At 35.0% G+C, this 22,504-nt stretch overlaps 1 protein-coding gene across 3 annotated transcripts; it reads left to right on the plus strand.

The window, feature by feature from the left end:
- The first annotated feature begins 2,445 nt into the window (after positions 1-2,445).
- LOC110020261 (inositol-pentakisphosphate 2-kinase IPK1-like) lies at positions 2,446-21,064 on the plus strand. 3 transcript variants are annotated; one of them, XM_020718302.1, is made up of 7 exons: positions 2,446-2,679; positions 3,604-3,714; positions 17,396-17,602; positions 18,330-18,477; positions 20,236-20,276; positions 20,396-20,506; positions 20,642-21,064. In XM_020718302.1, exons 2-7 carry the CDS (start codon positions 3,613-3,615, stop codon positions 20,726-20,728), a joined length of 696 nt encoding a protein of 231 aa, XP_020573961.1. In that variant the 5' UTR covers positions 2,446-2,679; positions 3,604-3,612; the 3' UTR covers positions 20,729-21,064. The 3 variants fall into 3 exon arrangements, with proteins under 3 accessions (XP_020573961.1, XP_020573960.1, XP_020573959.1); XM_020718301.1 differs by having other exon boundaries at positions 2,446-2,670; XM_020718300.1 differs by lacking the exon at positions 2,446-2,679 and adding an exon at positions 2,747-3,045.
- The last annotated feature ends 1,440 nt before the right edge of the window (positions 21,065-22,504 follow it).

The raw sequence follows: 22,504 nt of genomic DNA on the forward strand, positions 1-22,504 counted from the left end.
TGTGCTTAGTTAAGAGCCTAGACACTTCTTTTTGGTTACCTAGGCACCACTGACACTGTAATGTAGCTCTTAGATGTTGTTATCACGTCACTGAGGTGCAACGCTGTTCCTATTTTAGATTTTTTTGGTGCTCAGGTGCCCATATCTGTTTAAAAGCAAAAGTTTTTTTTTTGTTTGAGCTGATTTTATCCCACTTTTCTTAGGGCATCCAAAATCTTTTGATTTTCTCTTGATCGAGGGGTTTTGAAGGATCAATATTGCATTTCTAAGGTAAATATTGTTCTCCTTTTCCCTTCAATATTAATTAGCAATTTTTGAGATTTTAGCTTGAAATCTTAAGTTGGCGTGGTGATGTTTATGTCTTTAGATTCAGATCATTGATTTGTCTATGATTTAATCATTTAAAGCGTAAAACTTGCATTTTGATCTTTGCATCCCTTGCTAAACTTATCACTTATTTGATTATTTTCTTCATTGATCCATGTCACCAAAGACTAAAGGGGGGAAATCTAAATCATCCTTTGATAATAAGAAATTTCATTAGCTCAAAAACAGAAGAAGGAGACACTAATTTAAATACACCTATTATAGCAGCCTCTAACATAGGTCTTAAATATCTTAAGAAAATTGCTAGCAAATGCACCTATTATAGTAGCCCCAAACTTGACTTATCATTTTGAGCGTATGTGTGACACAAGTGACTATCTTTAAGACCCATGTTAGGGCGAAGGAGAAATTTTTTATTAAAATGTTATTAAATAAGTTAACAGAACCTTAAATGACTGGTTAATTATGAAAACACTAAAAAGGAATTATTAGTCATAGTTTTCCTTTGATAAATTTAAATCCCATATGATTTGAACTAAGATGATACTTTGCATGGATCATGCAACTAGCAAAGAAAGATGCTAAGCCTATAATTTTATATTGGATTCTTTTTTTATAGAATTTGATATTGAGATTCATGATATAAAAATATTTAAAAGTTAAGTAGCTAATCGATTATCTTAAATAGAATAAAAAAATCGGAACTTAGAACACTTAGAGATTAATGATAGTTTTCTTGATGAGTATTTGTTTATCTTGAATTTATTTGTATCGTGGTATACATATATTATAAGTTTTATTATGGTGATATTGTTCTCTATTGGTTGACTTATAGTTAAATGAAAATATTCATCCATGGCTAAGTTTTTTTTTGGATGACTTGTATTTATTTAAAAAATGAAAAGATCAAATTATTAAGTTGTGTGTGCCTTTAAAAGAAAATGAAAGTATCATTAGAAAGTGTCACAAAACAAAATTTAGGGGGCATTTCAGAGCATACAAAACAGCTCTAATATATTACAATTTAGATTTTATTAGTCTGCACTATTTAAGGATGTAAACAAATTTGTTATACAGTGTGATAAATGTAAATGGTTAGGTAATATTGAAAAAAAAAGGTTAAATACTTCTTAAATATATCTTAGAAGCAAAAATTTTAAATGTTTATCGAGTTGCTATTATGGGACCTTTTATACATTTTTTCTCAGAATCAATACATTTTGGTGTCAAAATATGATGTATCTAAATATTGAAGTTCTAGCTACACTTAAATTTGATTTCAAAATAGTTATAAAATTTTTCAAGATAAATATATATTTTTTTAATATACTTGGGACTCCTAAAGTTGTGATAAGTGAAGGGGTTGTCACTTTTAAAATAGAAAAATTCTAAAACAGAAAAATACTAATATTTTTTTAAAAATAAGTGATTAGACATAAAATCGCCCTAAATTGGTTGACAAGTTAAAATTTCTAACACCGAGATTAAAAAGATTTTGGACAGTCAGTGCATGCTAACAAGAGAGATTGAGCGATGAAATTAGATGATGTTTTATGGGCATATAAGACTGCATAAAATTGTCCATGAGAATATCACCTTATCAATTAATTTATGAAAAGTCTTCACTTGTCCATACAGTTACTGCACCTTATAAATATTCATTAATTCCAATTTGGTTTCTAAGTGTTCATTTTTTTTGTATGCTCAAACTCCTCATTCGCTGAATGTAGGTGTGTGGATTTTTTTATTGGGTTTAGGGCTCCGGTATCTAATTAAAATCACTTAAATTAAAATTAAAGAGCGGGTCCCATTTCTGTGGTTCTAATTGGAGTGTTCCAAAGTAATACGAGAAAAATTTGGGTAGGTAAGACGTAAGCAACGCTGTGTACGTTACAAAGGTTATTTAGAGAGTATTGAGGGGTTATATACGTGTTATACCACCTATAACTTCTTTGTAACATATTTGTATCTTCTAATAAGTTTCAGGTTTCTGTATTCTTATAACTTTAATTTAAAGGTAGAATAGGGAAGTTAGAATAGGGAAGTTAGGGAAGTTAGAATAGGGAAGTTAGATATAAGCCCCCGACAACCTTGAATAACCACCCCGAAAGTCTTACTTGCGCAAATTTTTCTCAACCAATAGAAGCTCTCGCGTGTGAAGGGAAAATTGGTTCGTGAGCGGGATCGGTGGCTTGAGAGTGAGAAGAGGAGTTTGTGACAGTTCCTCGCTGGGGGCAAGCTTCGACGAGGACGACGACCTGTGAAGTTGACGAGAGGTTAAATCCTTTGTGGATTCAAATTAAATCTGCAGTATTCCAAGATTGAGTAACTTCGTGACTGAAGGTAAAACGGGTGCGTTTTTATCATTTTACAGGATTGAAGTCGAATTTTGCTTTACTTTTACTCAATTTCTGCTAACAATGGCTATGGATCATAAACCTCTGTCGTTTTCCAATTCCCTAGCCTCTCCTAATCTAAACTTCTTCCCTATGCTTCCTTTCACTGCAAAACTGTGCATGTCTTTGGTTTCCTTCTTCATTTTCATTCTTTCCTTCACTTCTTATCAAGCCCCCCGAGTTCTAAATCACGTCTTCTGATGCTTTCCAAAGCCCCGACTGAATTATACATTCCATTATTTGCAAATAAACTCCAAATTCTTGAATTCTATGTTTGGCTTCCAGATTCGATTGATCTTTAGCGGGAACTTGCGACATGATAGTAAATGTTTTCTACCCCATTTTCAATTTTTTTTTTGGATGTCTTTTGGCTTTGACTTGTGTGCTAATGTTTTTATGGATTTTGTCGAGCTTTTTGGTTATTCTTTTGCTTAAATCTAGCATGAGAATGATTATTAGAGATTTATTTGGTAGTCGGAAAATAATTGTGTATACATGCATGCTTTTTTGAAAGTTAGTCTTTTTCATTATGCATGTAGATCAAATATACAGCGTTATGTCACTTTTATTTTTTTTATCTTGATTTTTCTTTTCATTGCAGTTTTCGTCTTTACTTTTTAAAATTTAAGGGTGAAACTAAAGTGGAGAGTTTTGACGGCTTACAGTACAATTGGTCTTCTGTTATCATACTTATGCTGTTTTTCTAAAATTAGCCTTTTTTGTTTGCTTGGCAGATTCCTTATTTATTTAGTTTTATTTTGGATGGTGAATTTTGGTTGTCTCATCCATTGCCATCAGAAAATTTTATTGCTCATTTTTTATTTTTTTTATAAATTTAATAATATTTTGTCATTTACGTGTTTAGTATAATTGTTTTTAGTTGTATGTGATGGCAATGACCTTAACGTCCGAGGATGCAAAGGATTGGAGCTACAAAGGTGAAGGGGGTGCAAACATTGTCTTGAGTTATTGCGGATCAACCCCATTTCTGGTATAAAGTTATTTTCATCATTTATATCCACCAAACTTAAATTTTTTAATCACACGAATTTGTAGCTTTGGCTACTCTTAAGTGTGGACACGACTTGCTATCTTTGTTATATAATTGTCATCTGTAAATGTTTGTATGTTGATAATATAGAGAGATCCATCCTTTTGGTCAACATTTTGATATACCTGAAATTAACACTTTCATAGGCATTAAACACTATTTGGTAGCTTCCGTTTGTCATATGTGATTTAAAATCATGAATGTTTTGAGTGCTTGATGGTTTCTATATTATTGAATAAACAAAAATTTGATCTTAAAAAATGTTATATCTAACTTTCACCCTACGATTTATAACCAATTCAGAGCAAAATCTAAAAACTTTAGGTTCAAAGCTAATTCGTGGTGAAATATATAACTTTAGATGAATTGATGTAGCTCATTCACTTGGAACCTACTGTAGCCATTCACCTGGAAAACTCCACTTATCTTTAGTACTATGGCTTCCTCCTTTGCTTTATTAAATGTTCCTTTTTAATTATGTTAGTGGACTTATTAGTTGGTTATCCATAGGTGACCATCTGTCTAATTGATGGTGGTGTTCTTATCTCTGCCAGAGGTTGGTGGGAGGGCATATAGACAATTTGTTTTTTTCTAGAAGGAATTCCTTTTTTTTATGGTATTGCAAAGGTAGGTCTCTTTCTCCTCATTTGTTGTAGATTTTTCCATTGTTACTGTTTCTATTACTAGGCTCTACACCATATTGGCACTAGAGATATGTTAAATGGAGAACGCCGGTAACACCTCAGCTGATGATGAAGATCCTAGCTGGGAATCACTTTGCGAGGCTCAATCTCATCTTGAACAAAAGGTGGATGGTCTGACTATAGAGCTTCACCTCTTCATTCATGAAATGTGGTGAGAGATTCAACCAAGTAAGAATGGAGGTAATGCAAACCTGGCAAGCACACCGGTTGTAGTGGTGGCCACATTGTTTACAGGTGATACTGCCATAAAGGCTCGCGATTGGAGGCGTACCCAAAGATCCGAACCTCGTGGTAGTTCTGAGGGCGATAGACCACATCGCAAACACACTCATTTCTCATATTTTGATTGAGAGGACGAACCTATAATTGACGAAGCTCCTGGCCACAATTGTTGTCCAATAGATCACGTCTATTGTAATGCAAGGTAAATATCAATTTTCCCTATTTTGACAGATATTTACACATTGAAGATTACTTGGATTGGGAGCAAGTCATCAAAGCATTTTGAGTACATGGACACATCTTTCGAGAAACAGGTCCGTTAGTTGCTTGCAGATTGAAAGGGTGGAGCAGGAGCATTGTGGTAGTAACTCATTTAGTCTTGTCAATGAGGGGGAAGTTGATCAATCCAAAGATGGGTTCGGATGAAGCAACTCATGTGCAACCACTTCCTGCCATCAGATTACATGTATTTGTTGTACGCTCAGTATCAATGCTGCGCTCAGGAGAATCGATTGGTGAGTGCTTATATTGAAGAATTTTACCCCCTTGGTGCCCACAATGATCTTAATGAATCCAATAAACAAATTTTGGCTAGATACATTGGAGGATTGAAAGAATCCATAGGGAATAAATTGGAAATGAAAACTGTGTGGTATCTCTTTCAACTTGTGAACAATGCTTATAAGGTGGTATTACAATTTAATAGAGCTTCAAGTTTAGTGATCGCCCGTAAAGTTGCTGATGAGTCACCAAAATACACTTCAAAAGGTTTAGGACAAAACTTTTGTCGATCTCCAGCTTCAACCCAAGCAGGTTCTTCTTCAACGGCATGTGGAGATTATAAAGCAACTAACAAAACCATCTTCCAACTTGATAATGTTTATCATCATCTTGGACTGCAAAAATATTTGTGTTTTCAGCCTGGGCATCGATATAATGAATTTCTCAATCGTAGACAAGTTCAGTTAGTTGAAGGGGAACTGAAACCAGAAGCTGAAAACAATGAAGTATATCCATTTGAAGGGGCCGAAAAAATTTAGGAGATAGCTACTGATGAAGGGGAAATTTTGAATTTCATCTTAAAGAAGATATTAATCGCTCCAAAACAACCACCAACATTTCAATGTCATGCTATTTTTAGGAGTCGATGCATGATCGAAGAAAAAGTATGCAAACTAATTTTAGATAGTGGATGTAGTGAGAATGTCATAGTTAAAAGCTCTCCAACTTAAGACATCTAAATATCCTAACCCCTTTACGGTAGAGGTGATGGTAACATAAGTATTTTAGGTGATCTTTTCATTGGGAAGAAATTTTTATGTGAAGTAGTGTGTGATGTTGTTGAAATGGATATTTGACACTTAATTTGGGGTAGGCCTTGACATTTCGTCATGCGGACTTTGCATGGTGGGCGCACCAACTCTTATTCGTTTGCTTGGAAAATTAGTAAGAGGCAGCTGCTACCAATGGTGCCAAGTTCTTTTTCTAGCAGTAAGGAGAAGACTAAACTCTTGGTTTTTTACTTGGAAAAATAGTAAGATCCGTGATAGGCTTTGTCTTATGCACTTCTCTTGAAAAATCTTTGACAACTTTTCCTTCTTCCTTTTTGCTCTTTGGCGCTTTTGTTTTCCTCACTTTATTTTGAGGCATTCATTTTCTTTTTAATCTTTTGCGGTCAATGTGTTGATCACTTATTTAGAAAATTTAAACAATTTCCGTTGATGCCAATTTTTTTTATATGTATTTATGTAATGATTTTTTTTTGTCAATAGTGAATTTTGTTCTTAGAGTGATAGATGGTTCATTCTAGTATAATAATAATATAATTTGATATTCTTGAGTCCATATATCGATGACTTTATGTCCTTTGGTTTGAGTCTTACAACACGCCTAAGCTCAGCAGAGGTTCCAAGTTAAGTTGTCGCCTTTGACGGATTAAGCCTTGTGCAATACATATTAAGAGGATCTTATCACTATCATTGCAGGGGAGCTATTTAGACTTGTCGTGGCTATAACCCTGAGAATTAGGGGCTTTTCTTTGTTCTTGAGTATAGCTCGCTTTTCTCTATATAAAGCAATTATTTATTTATTTTTTTGGAATTAATATGTTCGCAGTTAGTGATCTTTTTCTTAGATAAACCGTTTTTATTTTATGAAGAAATGTATTGTTAATTTTAGATATGCTCTTTCACTAGAGGACTTTCGTTTTTCTGCAGGTTATTTTCTTGGGGGCTTTTAGCCACACTGCCTTGGTGCCTCCAATCTTCTGGAGAGAAAATAGTTCATATCTTGTGATACAATACATTTGTTTTTTTAGAAATGTTTGTTTGATCTTATATTTCATTCTAAAATCAAGTCTTACAGTGATGGGAATCGTCAGATAGGTGCAACATTGAAACTCTTAGCTCTTGTACGAACATTAGAGAATTTATGTTGATCCTTCATAATGCTAGATAATTTGCAGTTGAGATCCAATAATCGGGTGGCCAATTGATGAGTATCCTCCCAATTTTGATGGGTTAATTCTTCATTTGGGAGTAGATCGTGGCGAGTCTATCCTTAATGGGGCCTGTTAGAAAGGTTAGTTTGCGTTAGTTACAGGAATAATATCGGATGCACTAAGTTAATATGAGCGGGCGAGTTTATTATTCTTCGTATTCTTCAGGGCGCCTTTTCGGGTTCGCTGCATCTTTTTTACTTCTAAGTTAGTTATCTATTATCTGCAACTATAAATAGACGTGAAAGTATTCTTGTAAATGACTCATCTTGAAAGCTTGTTAGTGCATTTTTTGCAAATGAAGGAGCTAGCGTGCATTCCCTGATAGTGGTGGGGACTGTGACAATAAAAGGATAGAGTCCGTAGACCTTTCGGTTCTATCGCCCTAGCCTCAACCTTTTTGTTCGTTGATATCCAAAGGATAAAACTTCTTGTTCATTGAACCCGAATATCGATTCGTTCAGGTTCTTCAAACAAGGAGTTCTTTGCAGGAGGCCTTGATGGGCTTGTTCTCAGTGGAGGAACATGCAAGATGTTCACTAGGAAAAAATAGAGCCAGACATGATTAATTTCAAATGACAATGTCTGAGGCAAAATTTGAGATCATGAAGTTTGATGAAATAGAGAACTTTAGATTGTTAGCACAACAAAGAATTTTTTAGGCATTGCGAGCTACGAAATCTAATGTTAATATCTATAAACTGTTGGGGAGTATAGTTATAGGTGGAGTACACTCTGTTGGATCATATGATGAAAATGCAGTAGAAAAACATATCAAACCAGGTATTTTCAACAAATTTTTGCGTTACTTAAACTTGTTGAATGTTTGCAGTTGCTAGTTAGCATGATTGCCCAACCCACTTTAGTGTAAGAAACTTCATAATGTTTTTTTCTCCTAAGGGGCTGGATATTCGCAAGGTGGAGATTTTTCTCCATAGGGGTTGGATATTCGCAATGTGGAGAATTGTTAGGTATAACTCATATACCAAGAAATTTGGAGTATCTTGAAATGGAGAGATGTGTCTTTTGGAATAAAAATAAGCGTCTCTTGGTGTGAAGAGGTGTGTCTCTTAGATTAGTGAGTTGGGGGGAGCGAGGGTGTGTTTGTAAATTTATCTGTAGGTTTTATCTATAAATAGATGTGTAACCCTATGGATATGTAATTTCTCTGAAATAGTGAATTCGCCGCTCTGCTCTCGAAGATGTTGGCACATTGTCGAACCTTGTTAAATCTCTGTGTTCTTCTAATTTTGTGTCGATTCTGTCTTCTTCGCCCTAAATTTTACAACACCAGAGCTTTTGAGGGTTTTGCCTGTGGCTCTCGACGCTTTTGGTTTATTTACCAGAAGTGTTCCTTGAGCATTGGCTTTTCTGCTACTTAGATTCTTGAGGAGGAAAAATTATCGGCGAGATCCTTTTAGCCTTTTCCAGTCCTTCAAGTTGGAAATCCGAAGGTCCGATGATAGCTTTCGGCGGGAGAAATCTCAACACCCCTATCACAATGGTTCTTCCTTCCGAATGATGTGCATTCTTCCGAATGAACTTCTTGTAAGACCTTCATCCTATCGTCTTCTCAGACGCATTTGAGAGGGAAGTTATAGACCATCTGAATAAGCCCCCGTTAATGATTCAGTAGTGCACATATCTGATCAAAAACTTTCTAATAATTTTGATTTTTGTTGGTATAATTCCTATTAGGTACTCTTTGATTAGATCGATCCAACTTGCAGTGGATTTTGATTCAACTTTTGTGATTTCGGCTTCTTTATTAGCGGGCTGCTCCAAGGTTACAAACCTTTTGTTGTAAATGCTCTCCTCCTTGGAAAGGAGATCAAAAAATTGTTTTTCTTCTCGCGGAATGTGTTTGATATAAAACTATTCAAGTCTTCCCATTTCAGCCTTAACTTTCATCAAATATTTGTGCATAATATTATCTCATATTTCAATCAACTTGTTAATTTGATTTACCACCAATTAGGAGTAGACTTAACGAGTAAGTGGGTTACTCCGATCCTCAACAAAAATTTTGATTCGACAACTATAGCTTCATATTTCTCTTGATTGTTTATTACATCGAAGTCAATCTGGATAGAGTGATATAATGTAAGCCCGAAAGGGCTTTGCAAGACCGTGCCTACTTTTCTCAAGTTCTCTGATGTTTTGTCTATCTAGAGTATCCAAAGCTTGTCTTCTTCAACACTGATATCTTCACTCGACAATATTTCTAAAAAATCAGCTAGAAAGTTGGCAACCACTTGAGCCTTAATAGCCATTCTTGGTGTGTAAATGATATCGAACTCGCTCAGTACTACCAACCATTTGAGTAGTCTACTTGCATGATCAGGCTTGGACTATCAATCTCGAAGGATGGTCTGTTATGAAATGTATAGTTGGGACTTGAAAGTAAGGACATAACTTTCTTACTGAAAGAATTAACTCCAGCACGAGCTTTTCCATTATCATATATCTTTGTTCAGCTCCCTGCAATATTATGCTTACATAGTAAATATGATATTGTTTCCTTTTATCTTCTCGAATGAGCATTGAGCTAACAATCTTTTTTTTCGACTCCCAGGTAGATTAATAGATCTTCTGGTCTCAGGCCTTTATAATAAGGGTGGCGATGATGGGAGAGCTTTTAATTTTGTAAAAGCTTGATCACATTCTTTAGTCCAAACATTATGACTAGAGTTCTTTATAGATTTAAAGAATGGATAGCATCAGCCTCCTAATTTTAATATGAATTAGTTGTGGCCAACTATCCGTCCGGTCCATGCCATGTTTGCATTCTTTTGAGGTTCTTTGGAGGCTACATGTCCAATATGGCTTGGAAATTTTCGGGATTTGATTTTATTCCTTCTAATGTGAGCAGATATTCAATGAATTTCCTTGAGTTAGCTTCAAAAGTGCTTTTCAATTGATTGAGCTTTAGGTTAAATTTCCTCAAAGTCGTGGATGTTTCTGCTAGATCTCGTATGTGTTGCTTAGGTGATTTATTTTTTACCAAAAGGCCATCAATATAGATTTCAATGTTCCTTCTTCTTTAGTTCACAAAGATTACATCCATCAACCTTTGGCTGTGTTGACTAGTGTGTCAATCCGCTGTAATGGGTGGTTGTCTTTTGAGCATGTTGTATTGATTTTGGTGAAATTGGCACACATCCTCCACATATTGGCCTTCCACCCGATCAAGACCTTAGCTAGTCAGTTGGGTATTGTATTTCCCTGGTGTCTAACAGCTTCACAAACTATTGCCAGATTGGTTGGGCCCTCAACCCTCATCATCTGTTTGATGGGTTTGGGCTCTGGCCTCATGTGTAGCTGGTTGGAGGTGATGTTGATGTTGAATCCAAGTATTTCGCCAGATGTCCATGCAAATATATTTCGGTGCCTCCTGAAGATGGTGATTAGTTAGTTTCAATTATCTATGCTGAAGTCAGAGCTGATCTGGATTGTTCTGCCTGCTTTTTCTTTGGAATAGGCACGTGTTTTGGAACCTTAGTGGCTTCGAGGACACTTTACTGGTGTCGAGCCGGAGGAGATATTCATGTACGTCTTCCCTTGCTCATAGATCAGATATTCGGGATTGAATCAAATCTTCCCAAACGGTTATTGCTCGTCCTCCGTCGAGAAGCTTCATAACAACATGGTATGTGGATGTTATTGCCTTAAAAGTATCAATACCAGTTTTTCAAAGGTGGCATTAAATGCTCTGGGGTGTCAACAACTATGTAGACTAATGCCGTGTATTGTCTTTCTCCACCCCCCAAGTTACGGGCAAAGTGATCATTCCTCACACCTCCTTTCTTTCTCCAGAGAACCTTTAGAACAGGTTGGGTAGTCATTGGTTGGTGTCCAAGCCAGTTTTTTCAAAGACCTCTTTGAAGATGATGTTATCGGAACTACCCGTGTCTACTAGAATGCTCCTGATCTGGTAATCCAAGATTATCACAGTGACCACAATAACAACAAAGATTTTACCAACTGGAAAATCAACATCTGTAAAAGTGATAGGAGGATAGGCTTACGCTGTCCGTTTGGTCATAGTGAATGAGTGGACTTCTCTTGTCCTCAACCACTTCAAGTAGACCTTTGCAAAGCTTCAGTTCCCTCTCCTCCAAAGTCGATCGGTATGACGACGACAATACGTTCTAGTATCGTTGAGGTAGACTCGTTATTGGCGTCTTTGGCATGCGCCTTTTCTTGTCTTTGTGCGTTGGCTTATGGGGCCTCAAATTTCTTTAACTTTCCTGCTTTTATCAATTCCTCAATCAAATTGCATAAATATCTGTCGTGACCATGGTCCATGTGATAGACAATATGTGTTAGGGTCACTCATGTGACTCCACTTTCATCAGGAATGGTTTTTAGAAGAAGTCCTTAATTTGGATGGCCTTGACGATCTCAGCCATTGACACACCCCACGGTGTCACTTATTATGGAGGGAACCAAGGTGGTTCATGCCTTCACTCGTCCTCTTCCGAGTAGTCCTCTATCGATAGGTCTCACTTCTATCGCTTTAAGCTCTTTTTAGGGGTGTTCTGGAAGTTCTTCCTATCAGTGATCTTCATGGGGCTGGTTGCGAAACTTTTTCCGAACTCCCGTAGTCTTGAAGAACCAAGCTAGGAATTATATTCTTTGGCGGATATGTGATTATTTGCGAGCTCCAAGAGCTAGGCTAATGATCATGGCTGTAAATGGAAAATAAGGAACAAGAAGGGGCTGATTGGTTTGCTGAAGAATAAATGCAAAGTAAAGGAATGCAATTTAATTGAAATGTAGTTCATTTGAAATACTTTGTAGTTGTTTGGTGTAAATTAAATGCATGAATTTACATTTTTTTTGTTTTATTTGAAGAAAAAATAAAACTAACGTAAAACATGTTTGGCGATAACAACGGCAGTGACCAATGGTTGTAATGGCCGCAGTGGGTAGTGGCGACCGATGGTAGTGGCAATAGAGAGCAGGTTGCATATTTTGGTGCATTTGAAAATTGTCTAAATTTGACTAATTTGGAATACGTTAGTTTTGAACAGTATAGTGAATTCTACATTCATCAAAATTTTACACTGCATTCCGTTTTCATCTAGCCAAACACCGGAATTTTGAAACTACTACATTTGGTTTACTTTAACGAGTGATGCAGGTAACCAACCAACCCATAAGTGGAACTATTTTGAGAAATTTCTATAGCTTCATGCTAGTGTTTGGATTTACCAACTACAACTGTCAATGAACTCTTTTATGCTTCTGATTAAAATTCTAATGCTGCAATTCGTTACTGATTCATTGGCTGTCTGAGCAAGCAACCTTTTGTACTTCACCAAATAAATTTCAAAAATCAATGGTTTTCTTAGAAATGGACTTGAATTGTTTATAGGCTACATTTCAGAGACGTAAGAAAGGGTGTTGACATAACAAGATGCTACAGTTTTAGACATTACTTTCTAATGTTGAAGTTAACAACGTTTTTTACATTGAGTGCTTTAAAAATTATTAAACTAGGGATTTTTTTTGGTTCTTTGAGTAAAAAGCTGTTAGGATTTTTATTTTTTAATATTTCCTTTTTGAATTTTGAAGCTACCTTTTATCAATGGTCTAGATTCATTAGGTTTAGTATCGATTTCCTATAAAATTAGCTTTTTTTTTTAAATCAATTGATTAAACTGATTGAAGCTTTTTTTTTTTCTCCCGTGGAGTAGCAACTCTTTTTTGCATAATCCTAGAAAGCAAGACTTTCATTTTCCTTCGAGCCCTATTAAAATAGCAAGGTTCTTTCAATGAAGAAAATATGAATAGAATGTTTGAAGTTATTTCAGAGAGTTGTAAATCTCTTTACATAATACTAGTAAGTGAGATATTTTTTCTTCCTGTTTTAGAGATCATGTGAGGCTACATAATGAGTTCCTGGTTCCATTTTAAGAAACCCTTCTCCCAACCTCTACAAGTTCTCATTTTCCCCACTTCTCGATGTATGATGAATTTCATGTGCTCCAGATATATGTTTTTGCTCTTGTTTTTCTTTTTTTTGAATCTTTGAAAATGTTGTCCAAGCTAATGCTGATTGCGTCTTTTTGAGCTTTCTAATGGCATGTATTCTGTTTTTTTTCTGATTGAACTGCTTGGTTGTGAAATTTTTATTATACTTATGAAGTGATCATGTTTGTAATCAGCAGGCTGGCTTCTTTTTTATTACCTATGCTAATTGCTTCTTAGATTTTTATTTGGAAGGTCTTAATGTGTGCTTGCGTCTATGGCTGGTTAAGCTACTCACTGGTGGGCTATAACCGGCTAGTTGGTATGGTGTTGGTGTGTGGTCTTGGTGGTGAGTAGCTAGGTTACGTTATTTTGTATGAGAATTCATTGAGTCGTAGCTTAGCTAATTGGTCTAGTGGGTGATGGCTGTAACTGGCTTAACTTTTTTCATACGAAAATTCTTCGAGTTGGAGTGGCTTGACTTCTGTTGGTTTGTATTATTCATATATACAAATTCTTGTGGTATCGACTACTGTCTCCATTGAAATTAAGGCTTTCTTTTATCATTTTTTTCTATCTTTTTAGAATGATTGGCTTTTATTTTTCTCCACATATGCGTATATACTGGTTTAGATCAGTTGTTTTAACTGTTTTTTTATTGTACTGCCATTTCCATATAATTTTTTATTGAGGATATGGCACTCTATAATAAGGTATTGAAGTTGACTTTTAATATTTGTGTCATATAATTTTGTTAAATATTGGAATGGCAAGGCATAAAATAGCATGTGTTAGTCTGGCAGTCCATTGGCATAGACATTGGCTCATTGCTTTTTTGTAATATTACATCAGGCCTCCTAGAACATATGACCATATTTAAAGCAATTTTTTTTCTCAATAGATATTTTAGTTCATATTTAATTTGTCAGATCAGTCCAGGTTTTGTTGAGCTTCTACATATAACATCCAATCATTCACTAGCTCGTACATTCCATATATGAGCCTCTGTATGTCAGTGAATAACTATGTGTTATGCATTAGTTTTTTTAGGTGTTCTCTTTCGCTATTCTGCCGTAATCATAACCATTCAAATTGTGAAACCCTTCCATTAGATTTGTACCTGGCTTTATTGTGGACTCTCACTCGCTCACACTTCTCGATATATATCCATAACTTGTGCCGAACCATTCTCCTTGAGAATTATTTGGTTTGTTGAAAAGTAATGCAGAGTAAAATAAATCCAATGCAGAATTAATGCCTTATATTTGAAATACTTTGATTTTTTTTTATTGCAAAGTAAACGTACGATTTTATAATTTTTTGTTTGGTTTGAAGTAGAATGAAAATAATGCATTTCAACATATTTGAGGACTTGTATATATTATTGGCGGTGATGGCGGCGAACGCAAGTGGCCGCTGGTGGTGGTGGTGGCAGCGATGGCGTTGGTGTTTGGTGTGTTGGAGGCCGGTGCTGACGATGGACAAAGGTAGTGGCCGCAGCCGTTGACTAAACTTTTTGTAGGGCCGTTTATTTGGAATTCAGCCAAATCTATGAAATTTTAAGTATAAAGAAAATGAACTGAAGAATGAATTCTAAATTCTTTCATATTTTACACTGGATTTATAATTTATGTGACCAAACACATAAAATCTTAAAAGTACTGCATTAGGTTGCCAATTCATTCCTTTTGCTGCCAACCAAATAGCCTCGTAATATCTTTTACCCCAAAAGGCCGATCATTTTGTATTTTCGGCACAAGCTAGTTGTTTGTTATTCGTGCGTGCATGTATGGCACGTTTGTTCTGCACGAAGCAATCATGAGCCATGCACACACTGTCCTTTGCTTGTGTTAGGTTTATGCGGTGTTGCACAAGGTCATGCATGTTAGTGGCTGCTTGCTTTTTGTGGTGCGTGTGCCAACATTCGTTCTTCTCCTAACCCTTGGTCTTTACCTTTAGTTAGTCCTAATCTACATTGATGTGGGCTAGGGCTCACTTCCTCTTCTCTCCATGTTTTTTAGTAACGGGTTGCTTGTTTTGACTTTTCTTTCATACTAGTTTCTGCTGGTATCTTGTTCACTCTTTGCCCCCTTAGCACCTAGGGAGACTCTTTATGTTGTTATTATCTTCATTTTTTTCTTTAGTTGTTGATTTTTGTTCCTTCTCGCATGCACATTTTTATTTGTTGGTTATAGGTGGGAGATATTTTGCCACTTTAGTTTTTTTAGATGAACTGACATTTCTTTGGATCCTTCGATATTAACTACTCCCAGGGTTTTGGTTGACTCCCAAGGAGCTCTCCACTTTTCTGAGGCACCTCTTATTGCACCCTCTCATTGGTTTCTGTGCCTCCTACCACACTCCATGTTTATTTGTTAATGTTGTTTTTAGATCGATTTTTGTTGGATTATACCCCTCTTCATCCACAACATTTCAATTTTTTTTTTTAACAAGGAATTATCATCATTGTGACAACTTCTTTTCATGGCTAATCTGCTCTTCTCTTCACCGATGAAGAGGTATTTATTGGAGGTATTTATGCTTGCTGGGCCACTTGCACTCATAATTATTAGCAATTTTTTTTATGGCTTCATTCAGCATGGCAACATAGATGTAATTTGCAAATTTATATTTGATTTATTGCTGTGGATGACTACACTGTTGGGCTCATTGACCTTTGCATTTCATCATAAATTTTTTCTTAGAAGTAGATTAAATTAGACCTTTCTCCTGACGCAGATACAAGATCAAGGTTTCCTGATGCTGGTCTCCCCATTTTGATTGCCATGTGGATCTCAGTTCAATCACTTCTTCTACATTTCTTCAACCAAGCTATTTTATTTTTCTTGATTTTTCATTTTTGGGAAACCTTTACAACGGATGATGCAAGAATCCATCTTTTTAGGCCTTATGTGGCAAAGATACATATTAGTGGAATTGAATTTTTTCCCCACATTTTGGTAAGAATGAGTAAATTGGCTCTTCATTGTCTGTCTCGACTGAAGATGGAATTAAAAAAAAAATCCTATTATATTGTCCCTTTTGCCGTATTTATCCTTGGTCTTCTTATTATCTCTTTATGCTTTGTTGTATTTTTTAAATATGGCAATTCTTTTTAATTATTGTTATTATACTCATATCATTATCTTGTTAATGTATTTTGTTCTTAAAAAAAAGATCTTTATTTAGTCAATGATTAAAATGTTGACAGCATATCATTTTTGGTTAGAACTAGCTTTTTTCCGGTTGAAAGCAGTGGATGAAGGATGAAAATTTGAATCCTAAATGGATAAAATGAAGTTGTGTATAATCATTTTTTTTGCTTTTATGATATATTCTAAAAAATAGTAGGCGAAGTTGATTCACTGTAGTCCATTAGTAGTTAATTGATGTTTAATTTTATTTCCTTCAAATTGGTGTAGGGCCATAAAATATTCTTGAGAAAATTTATGCAGATTTTCATTCAAGTAACAATTCTCAAAACTTGTTGATCCTACTCAGCCCTTCTATTACTTGAAAATCCACTTTATACCCTATTTTTTAAATTAACGAGCTCTCTATATGTGAAAAGATTAATGCCAAGGGCAGCTTGCAAATGCATGATACCCAATAATTTGACGCCATTTGGTCCATGAAGGCAGTGGACGCCAACCAGCCTTTCTTATCAGGGGTTTCAAACTATTGGGTACTATACGTAATATATGCGGGGTGAGCACAGGGCAGCTCTGATATGAAAAAGAAAAAAAAGAAACATCAATTGTAATATATGTGAATAGAGAAAGCATCAAAATATGCTCTTATAAAATATGATAATGCTGTTTAGATTTAAATATGCTAGAAACCATGGGGGAAAAATTGTATGTGATATCAGTTTAGTGCACTTCATTTTTCTTTAGGAAAGGGTAAAAATTGGGGGAAAATTAGCATTTTGTCACTGCTTTCTCTTATAATGTTATTTCAAAGGCAATTTTTAACTCTATGTGAGGTTAATTTTAGCGAACCTTGCATGTTATTATTACTGATTTGGATAAACATGTTTGTTTCCTCCGAGGAAAGTCTTCTACGAATTACAATTTAGTTTAATTAAATTCCTCTATTTACTATTTTACCTGGTTGCTTCTTTGAAATTTTTAGCTTGGCAAGTTCACATATCCTTTTCTTTTTCAAATCTTTGTTAGTGTTTAATTGTTGACAGCTGATTTCGTATATTTGTTTCTAATAGGTTGGCAAAGTATTACGTGTTCACAAAGTATCACGAGGCCAAACCCAGTCATACATTGAATCTAAGAGATTATTTTCTTTGTCTGAACAACTCATATGGGGCGACATTCCACAACTCAGTGAATCTACTTCTAAAGAGACTGCTGAGAAAATTTATGCAGTACAAGTGATGGGCCCTCTCTTAGACTCCAAGCTCATTGATGGAGGGGTATTCTTCATAAAATATTTGGGCATTTACATACATAACGATCCAATTCCTATGTATTTACATATCTAACACGTAAACTTTGCTTTTTATCTTTATGCAGCCAAATCTTTCATATCACTTCAAACCACCATTTTAACTCTCAAAAGTGAAATACACCTTTTCATGCATAGGAAACATGATATGCATGTAAAAATTAAAGATTAGGTGTTAGATATGTAAATACATATGGATTGAGTGGTATGTATGTAAATCTTCCTATATTGTTTTTGGAGTTTTGTAAAGTAGTACATTATAATCATGATGAAGTGGCATCCTATCCTCATAATGCATATTTAGCAATACTACCAAATGTAAATTGAAGTCATAATTAACACATTTGTACAGGTTGGTCTTTTGATAAAAAAACCTTCAAACACTTCTTTGTTATCATTTGATGGAGATAAATATGATAAAATGAATTTTATTTGGACGGTACAACTGTGATTTTGCAGACAAGATTAAAATGAGATAAATATAACAAGATGTGTCCTAAGTTAAAATAAGTTCTATGGTGAAATTACTACTTTTCAAATGGGAGCTAATATTTTGAATGAGAGTTTTACATTGCGTTTAATTGATGCCATTTAGCTGTGATATGACTAATGATGATGATGATAATATAATATCAATTGGTCATGTTATCCTTATTGTTGTAATTGTGAGTAATAGAATGTTTCATGTATGTCAGGTACCCATATTTGTAACAAGGGAGTTCCTAGAGTCAGTTGAAAAGAGCATTCATACTCAGCGTCCTCATTGGCGACTTCATACAACGGAAGTTGACCTCCTCTCTCATTCGGCACTGCTTATGTCTGACCATTCAGTTTTTTCTAATGGTAAATGCTGCTTTTTTATGATATATAATTGAGACATTTACATACCTAGCACACAATTCTTATGTATTTATATATCTCACACCTAAATTTTCATATTTACATATATAGCACTTTGGTGCTTTAAACCTATGCATGAAAATATGTATCTCACTTATAAAAAATGATAGTAGTGCTATTTTTTATGTGATATTAAAGATTTGAGGGCTATGTGTGCAAGTATGAAAATGTGTGTGAATATGAAAGTTTAAGTGTGAGATATGTAACTGCATTAGAATTTTGTGCTATGAATGTAAATGTCCGTATATAGTATATATGTTCAATTTACATGTCTGCACTTTCATATTTCACCTGCACAAATGTTTGGAGTTCAACTATGTGTGATTCTTGGATACGTTCATACTTGATAATGTTAGATTTAGAATGGCAAATCATCTACTTCTTTTCATAGGTGGCCCATCTATCAATTATGGCCATTAATGAGAAGTATTTTTCATTTGTGTATTTAAGAGAAAGGATGTCACTTAGGGCTTGTTTGGGATCAATATACATTTAAGAGAAAGGATGGCACTCAATAGAACGCAATGGAGAAAAAGGATTCATGTAGCCGACCCCACTTAGTGTGATAAAGGCTTGTTGTTGTTGTTTTGCTTTTATTTTATAAACATGTTTGTTTAGTGCATTTTTTGCATGTTTTATTTTTTATTTCTAAAAATAAGTCAAAGTTGTTTCTAAAAACACTTAAAATATCTAAAAGTTATTTTGAGCGTTTTTAAAAATAACTAAGCATGTTATATCATACCAAATATATTTTATTTTAAATCAAGACATGAGAAAAATAAAATAAAATAAAAGTGATCTCAAATCCCCTTGGTATTCAACAAATTATGTTTTTGACTTTTTCTTCAAGATAGTACACCTCAGTGTATTATACCTGGCTTGGTTTGATTTATGGACGAGGTTTTTGACGGGAAGTTGGAGGCTCCCTTCAAATTGAGAATTTTGAGCTGAAAATAAATCGAGACAAGCTAAGTTCAGGTCTATTTGAGCTCAAGCTTGATTGCTAAAACTTTGTTTGAGTTTGGCCTGAGCTCGGTGCAAGTTGTGATTGTGTTTAAACTTTTGATTTGTTTTAAATTCATGCTGATTCAAATTTGGTTGAAGCTCGGCTCGCTCGAGTTTTATTCAGTTTGTGATAATTTAACTTCAAAAAAGTAGCTTATTTGAAAATATAAATGAGCCCCCTTATAGAGCTTCAAAAATAAAATTTTAATTAACAAAAATGAAACTGTTCGAGCTTGTTAATTTTAACAATCAAGTATATGTAAAATTGTTTATGCTTATTTGATTATTTGATCCAAGGATTGTGAACGAGCTCTTATCAAGCTAAGTCTTGAGTAACTTGTTGAATGTTTCCTTTTATTTGCAGCCCTTTATATATTGGTGGATTAATTATTTTGACATACTTTTCTTTGGGGTTCTTTTATTGAAACGTTGGCTTCCCTCATCCCTTATTATTTTTTGTTGGGAAGCCATACCCATGAGTGTGCTAAGAACATGTTTGCCTAATGTCAAGCGGAAATGTTTGATATGTCATATGGCTTTCTACATTTCATTGTACATTTAAAATTTTCCACTTCTATTCTTACACACTTAAAGCCTTACCACAAATAGTACTCACTGGCTTACATACAACTAGGCAAAAAGATGCGCACTGCATAAATTTAAATTTTGCATATATTTTATTCAGTTTCTTATCAGGTTCTCTTAAAGATGATGTATGCATAGCAGTGGAAATAAAGGTAACATCCAACAGAAACAGGCTATTCCTTTTTTTTGGGTTAAAACTTCATCTTCTTTGAACTAAAGTATCTTTTATTTTGTTTTTGCATGTCTTTTGGTCACTAAACTGAATATTCAGCCGAAGTGTGGGTTTCTTCCATCTTCAAAATTCATAGCCAAACAAAATGCTGTAAAGAAGTTTGTAACACGATTTAGAATGCATCAACTCCTGAAATTTCATCTTGGAGAGGTACATGTTTTCTCTGTCTTCTATTTCCTACTTGAAAAACTTTCTTATATGTCTCTTATGGATGTCTCGTTTACCCTGAATGGTCCTTCAATCTTCCTTAAAATTGCGGGTGATAATGACATGATCACTAACTAGGCTTTGCTAAATTTCAATCTGGGACGTTTGGAATGGTTTATATGGACTGTTTGGTTGTTTCAAGCATGGGATTTATATAGGCCCTGATGGATTTGAGGCTGAGTATAAATAATAGAAACGGAGCTCAGACACCAAAACTCACTTAGAAGCTAGGGAGAGCTCTACATGAGCCAATCCTTCATCTTCCAGTATTTTCCTACAGTTTTACATTGGTGTATCAGCAAGAAATGGATGCTCTGGGAGGCAGAACTTGAACCCGAACAGCAGCTGTTACACACATCAATGGTGAAGATGAATTATGCTGTTAGAGATCAACGGAAAGGATGCAAAAAAAGAGGTTAGTGGCTGCTCCTGATCCAGGCATAATAAAAATTCTACTTATTCATCATTCACCACATATTAGCTATTACTTATCATTTATATCTGCCCCGAAAATTAATGGTCATTCATGGATTGTTAACTTGTCCCGCAAATGCTTGTAATGAGAGGTAGAAAGTGCCTTGGTGAAAATATCAACAGGCTGATCTTGAGTTGCTATATGTTGTGTCATAATAATCTTGGTCTTGGGACAATCACAAATGAAATGAAAATTGATTTCAATGTGTTCGATCCAAACGTGAAAGATTGGATTGTTTACAGGTGGAACGGGTAGGCCATTGTTGCAGTATAATTTTGTTGACAGTGTAGTTGGCGTGGTAAATTCTTGAAGAAGCTGATGTAACCAAATGATTTCAGTTGGGGCAGTAGCAAGTGTATGATATTGAATTCCAATTGATTAGCAACCAACTGTAGACTGTTTCTTAACATGCAGGAGACGAGGTTTTTTTTAAGAAGAACAACAATAACCAATATTAGATTTTCAATCAGTTAAATCGGCCGCCCAATCAGAATTTGAATAAGAAGGTGACGAGAAGAATGATATATGCGTAAGCCATATAGCAACATTTTTTTAAGGTAGAGAAGCAGGCTTTTAAGTTATTGAAAATGGCTATTATGTGGATGATGTATATGTTGACAAAGCATGTTAACCACATAGCTGATATCTGGCCTTGTGCTTGTTAGATATTGGAAAGAACCAAGTAAATAACGATAGGGAGTATGATTAGCAAAAGGAATAGATGAATAAGTTGTAATAGAAGTTTTAGTAGGAATCAATGTTAGAACCGGTTTATAACGTGATATTACAGACTGAGTGATCAATTTTATAACATACTTGGACTATAGTTCATATATTATTTGTTGAACTTATATTCCCAAAAAATGGAGATAGTTCCAAGATTGCATATGTGAAAATAAGGATGAAGTGTAGGTCATAGATTTTGATTGGCTATGCCATTATTACTTGTAAGGAGTATGTCGTTCATATAAAGAGGAAAATACAAAGATATATTATCTTGACTAAAGATGATATAGATGGATTGGAGACACTAGCTTGAAAGCCTAATTGTTGTAGATGTTTGTAAGGATGGCAAACGATTATCGAGGAGCTTGTTTAAAGCCATACATAGCATTTTAATGAAGAGAAACATGAGTTGGACGTTTGTTGACCTCATTTTTAGTGAGGTCTTAGTCTCCTACTCTCAAAACCCATAATCTAGCCTTAGGAGTTCCTTGTTGACCATCCTAGCGGACTAGTAATGGAGCCCACCTCCCGTAGAACTTCAAACCACTTCTTTACTTATTTTTGTGAAGAACTCGCATGAGTGGTTCCAAGCACTCAACTTCTAGTTGCAAGGGCTAAGGACCAGCATGTAGAGGGCCTGAAAATAAGTTCCTACAGGATCATACGACCTTAGGTGAACCCTCGGTGACTCAGCAGCGCGCTCGTTGCACCACACACAATTTTGGCTTAAATTGACTCGC

This window comes from Phalaenopsis equestris, unplaced genomic scaffold (genome assembly GCF_001263595.1).
Source record: "Phalaenopsis equestris unplaced genomic scaffold, ASM126359v1 Scaffold000094, whole genome shotgun sequence".
Taxonomy (NCBI): Eukaryota; Viridiplantae; Streptophyta; class Magnoliopsida; order Asparagales; family Orchidaceae; genus Phalaenopsis; species Phalaenopsis equestris.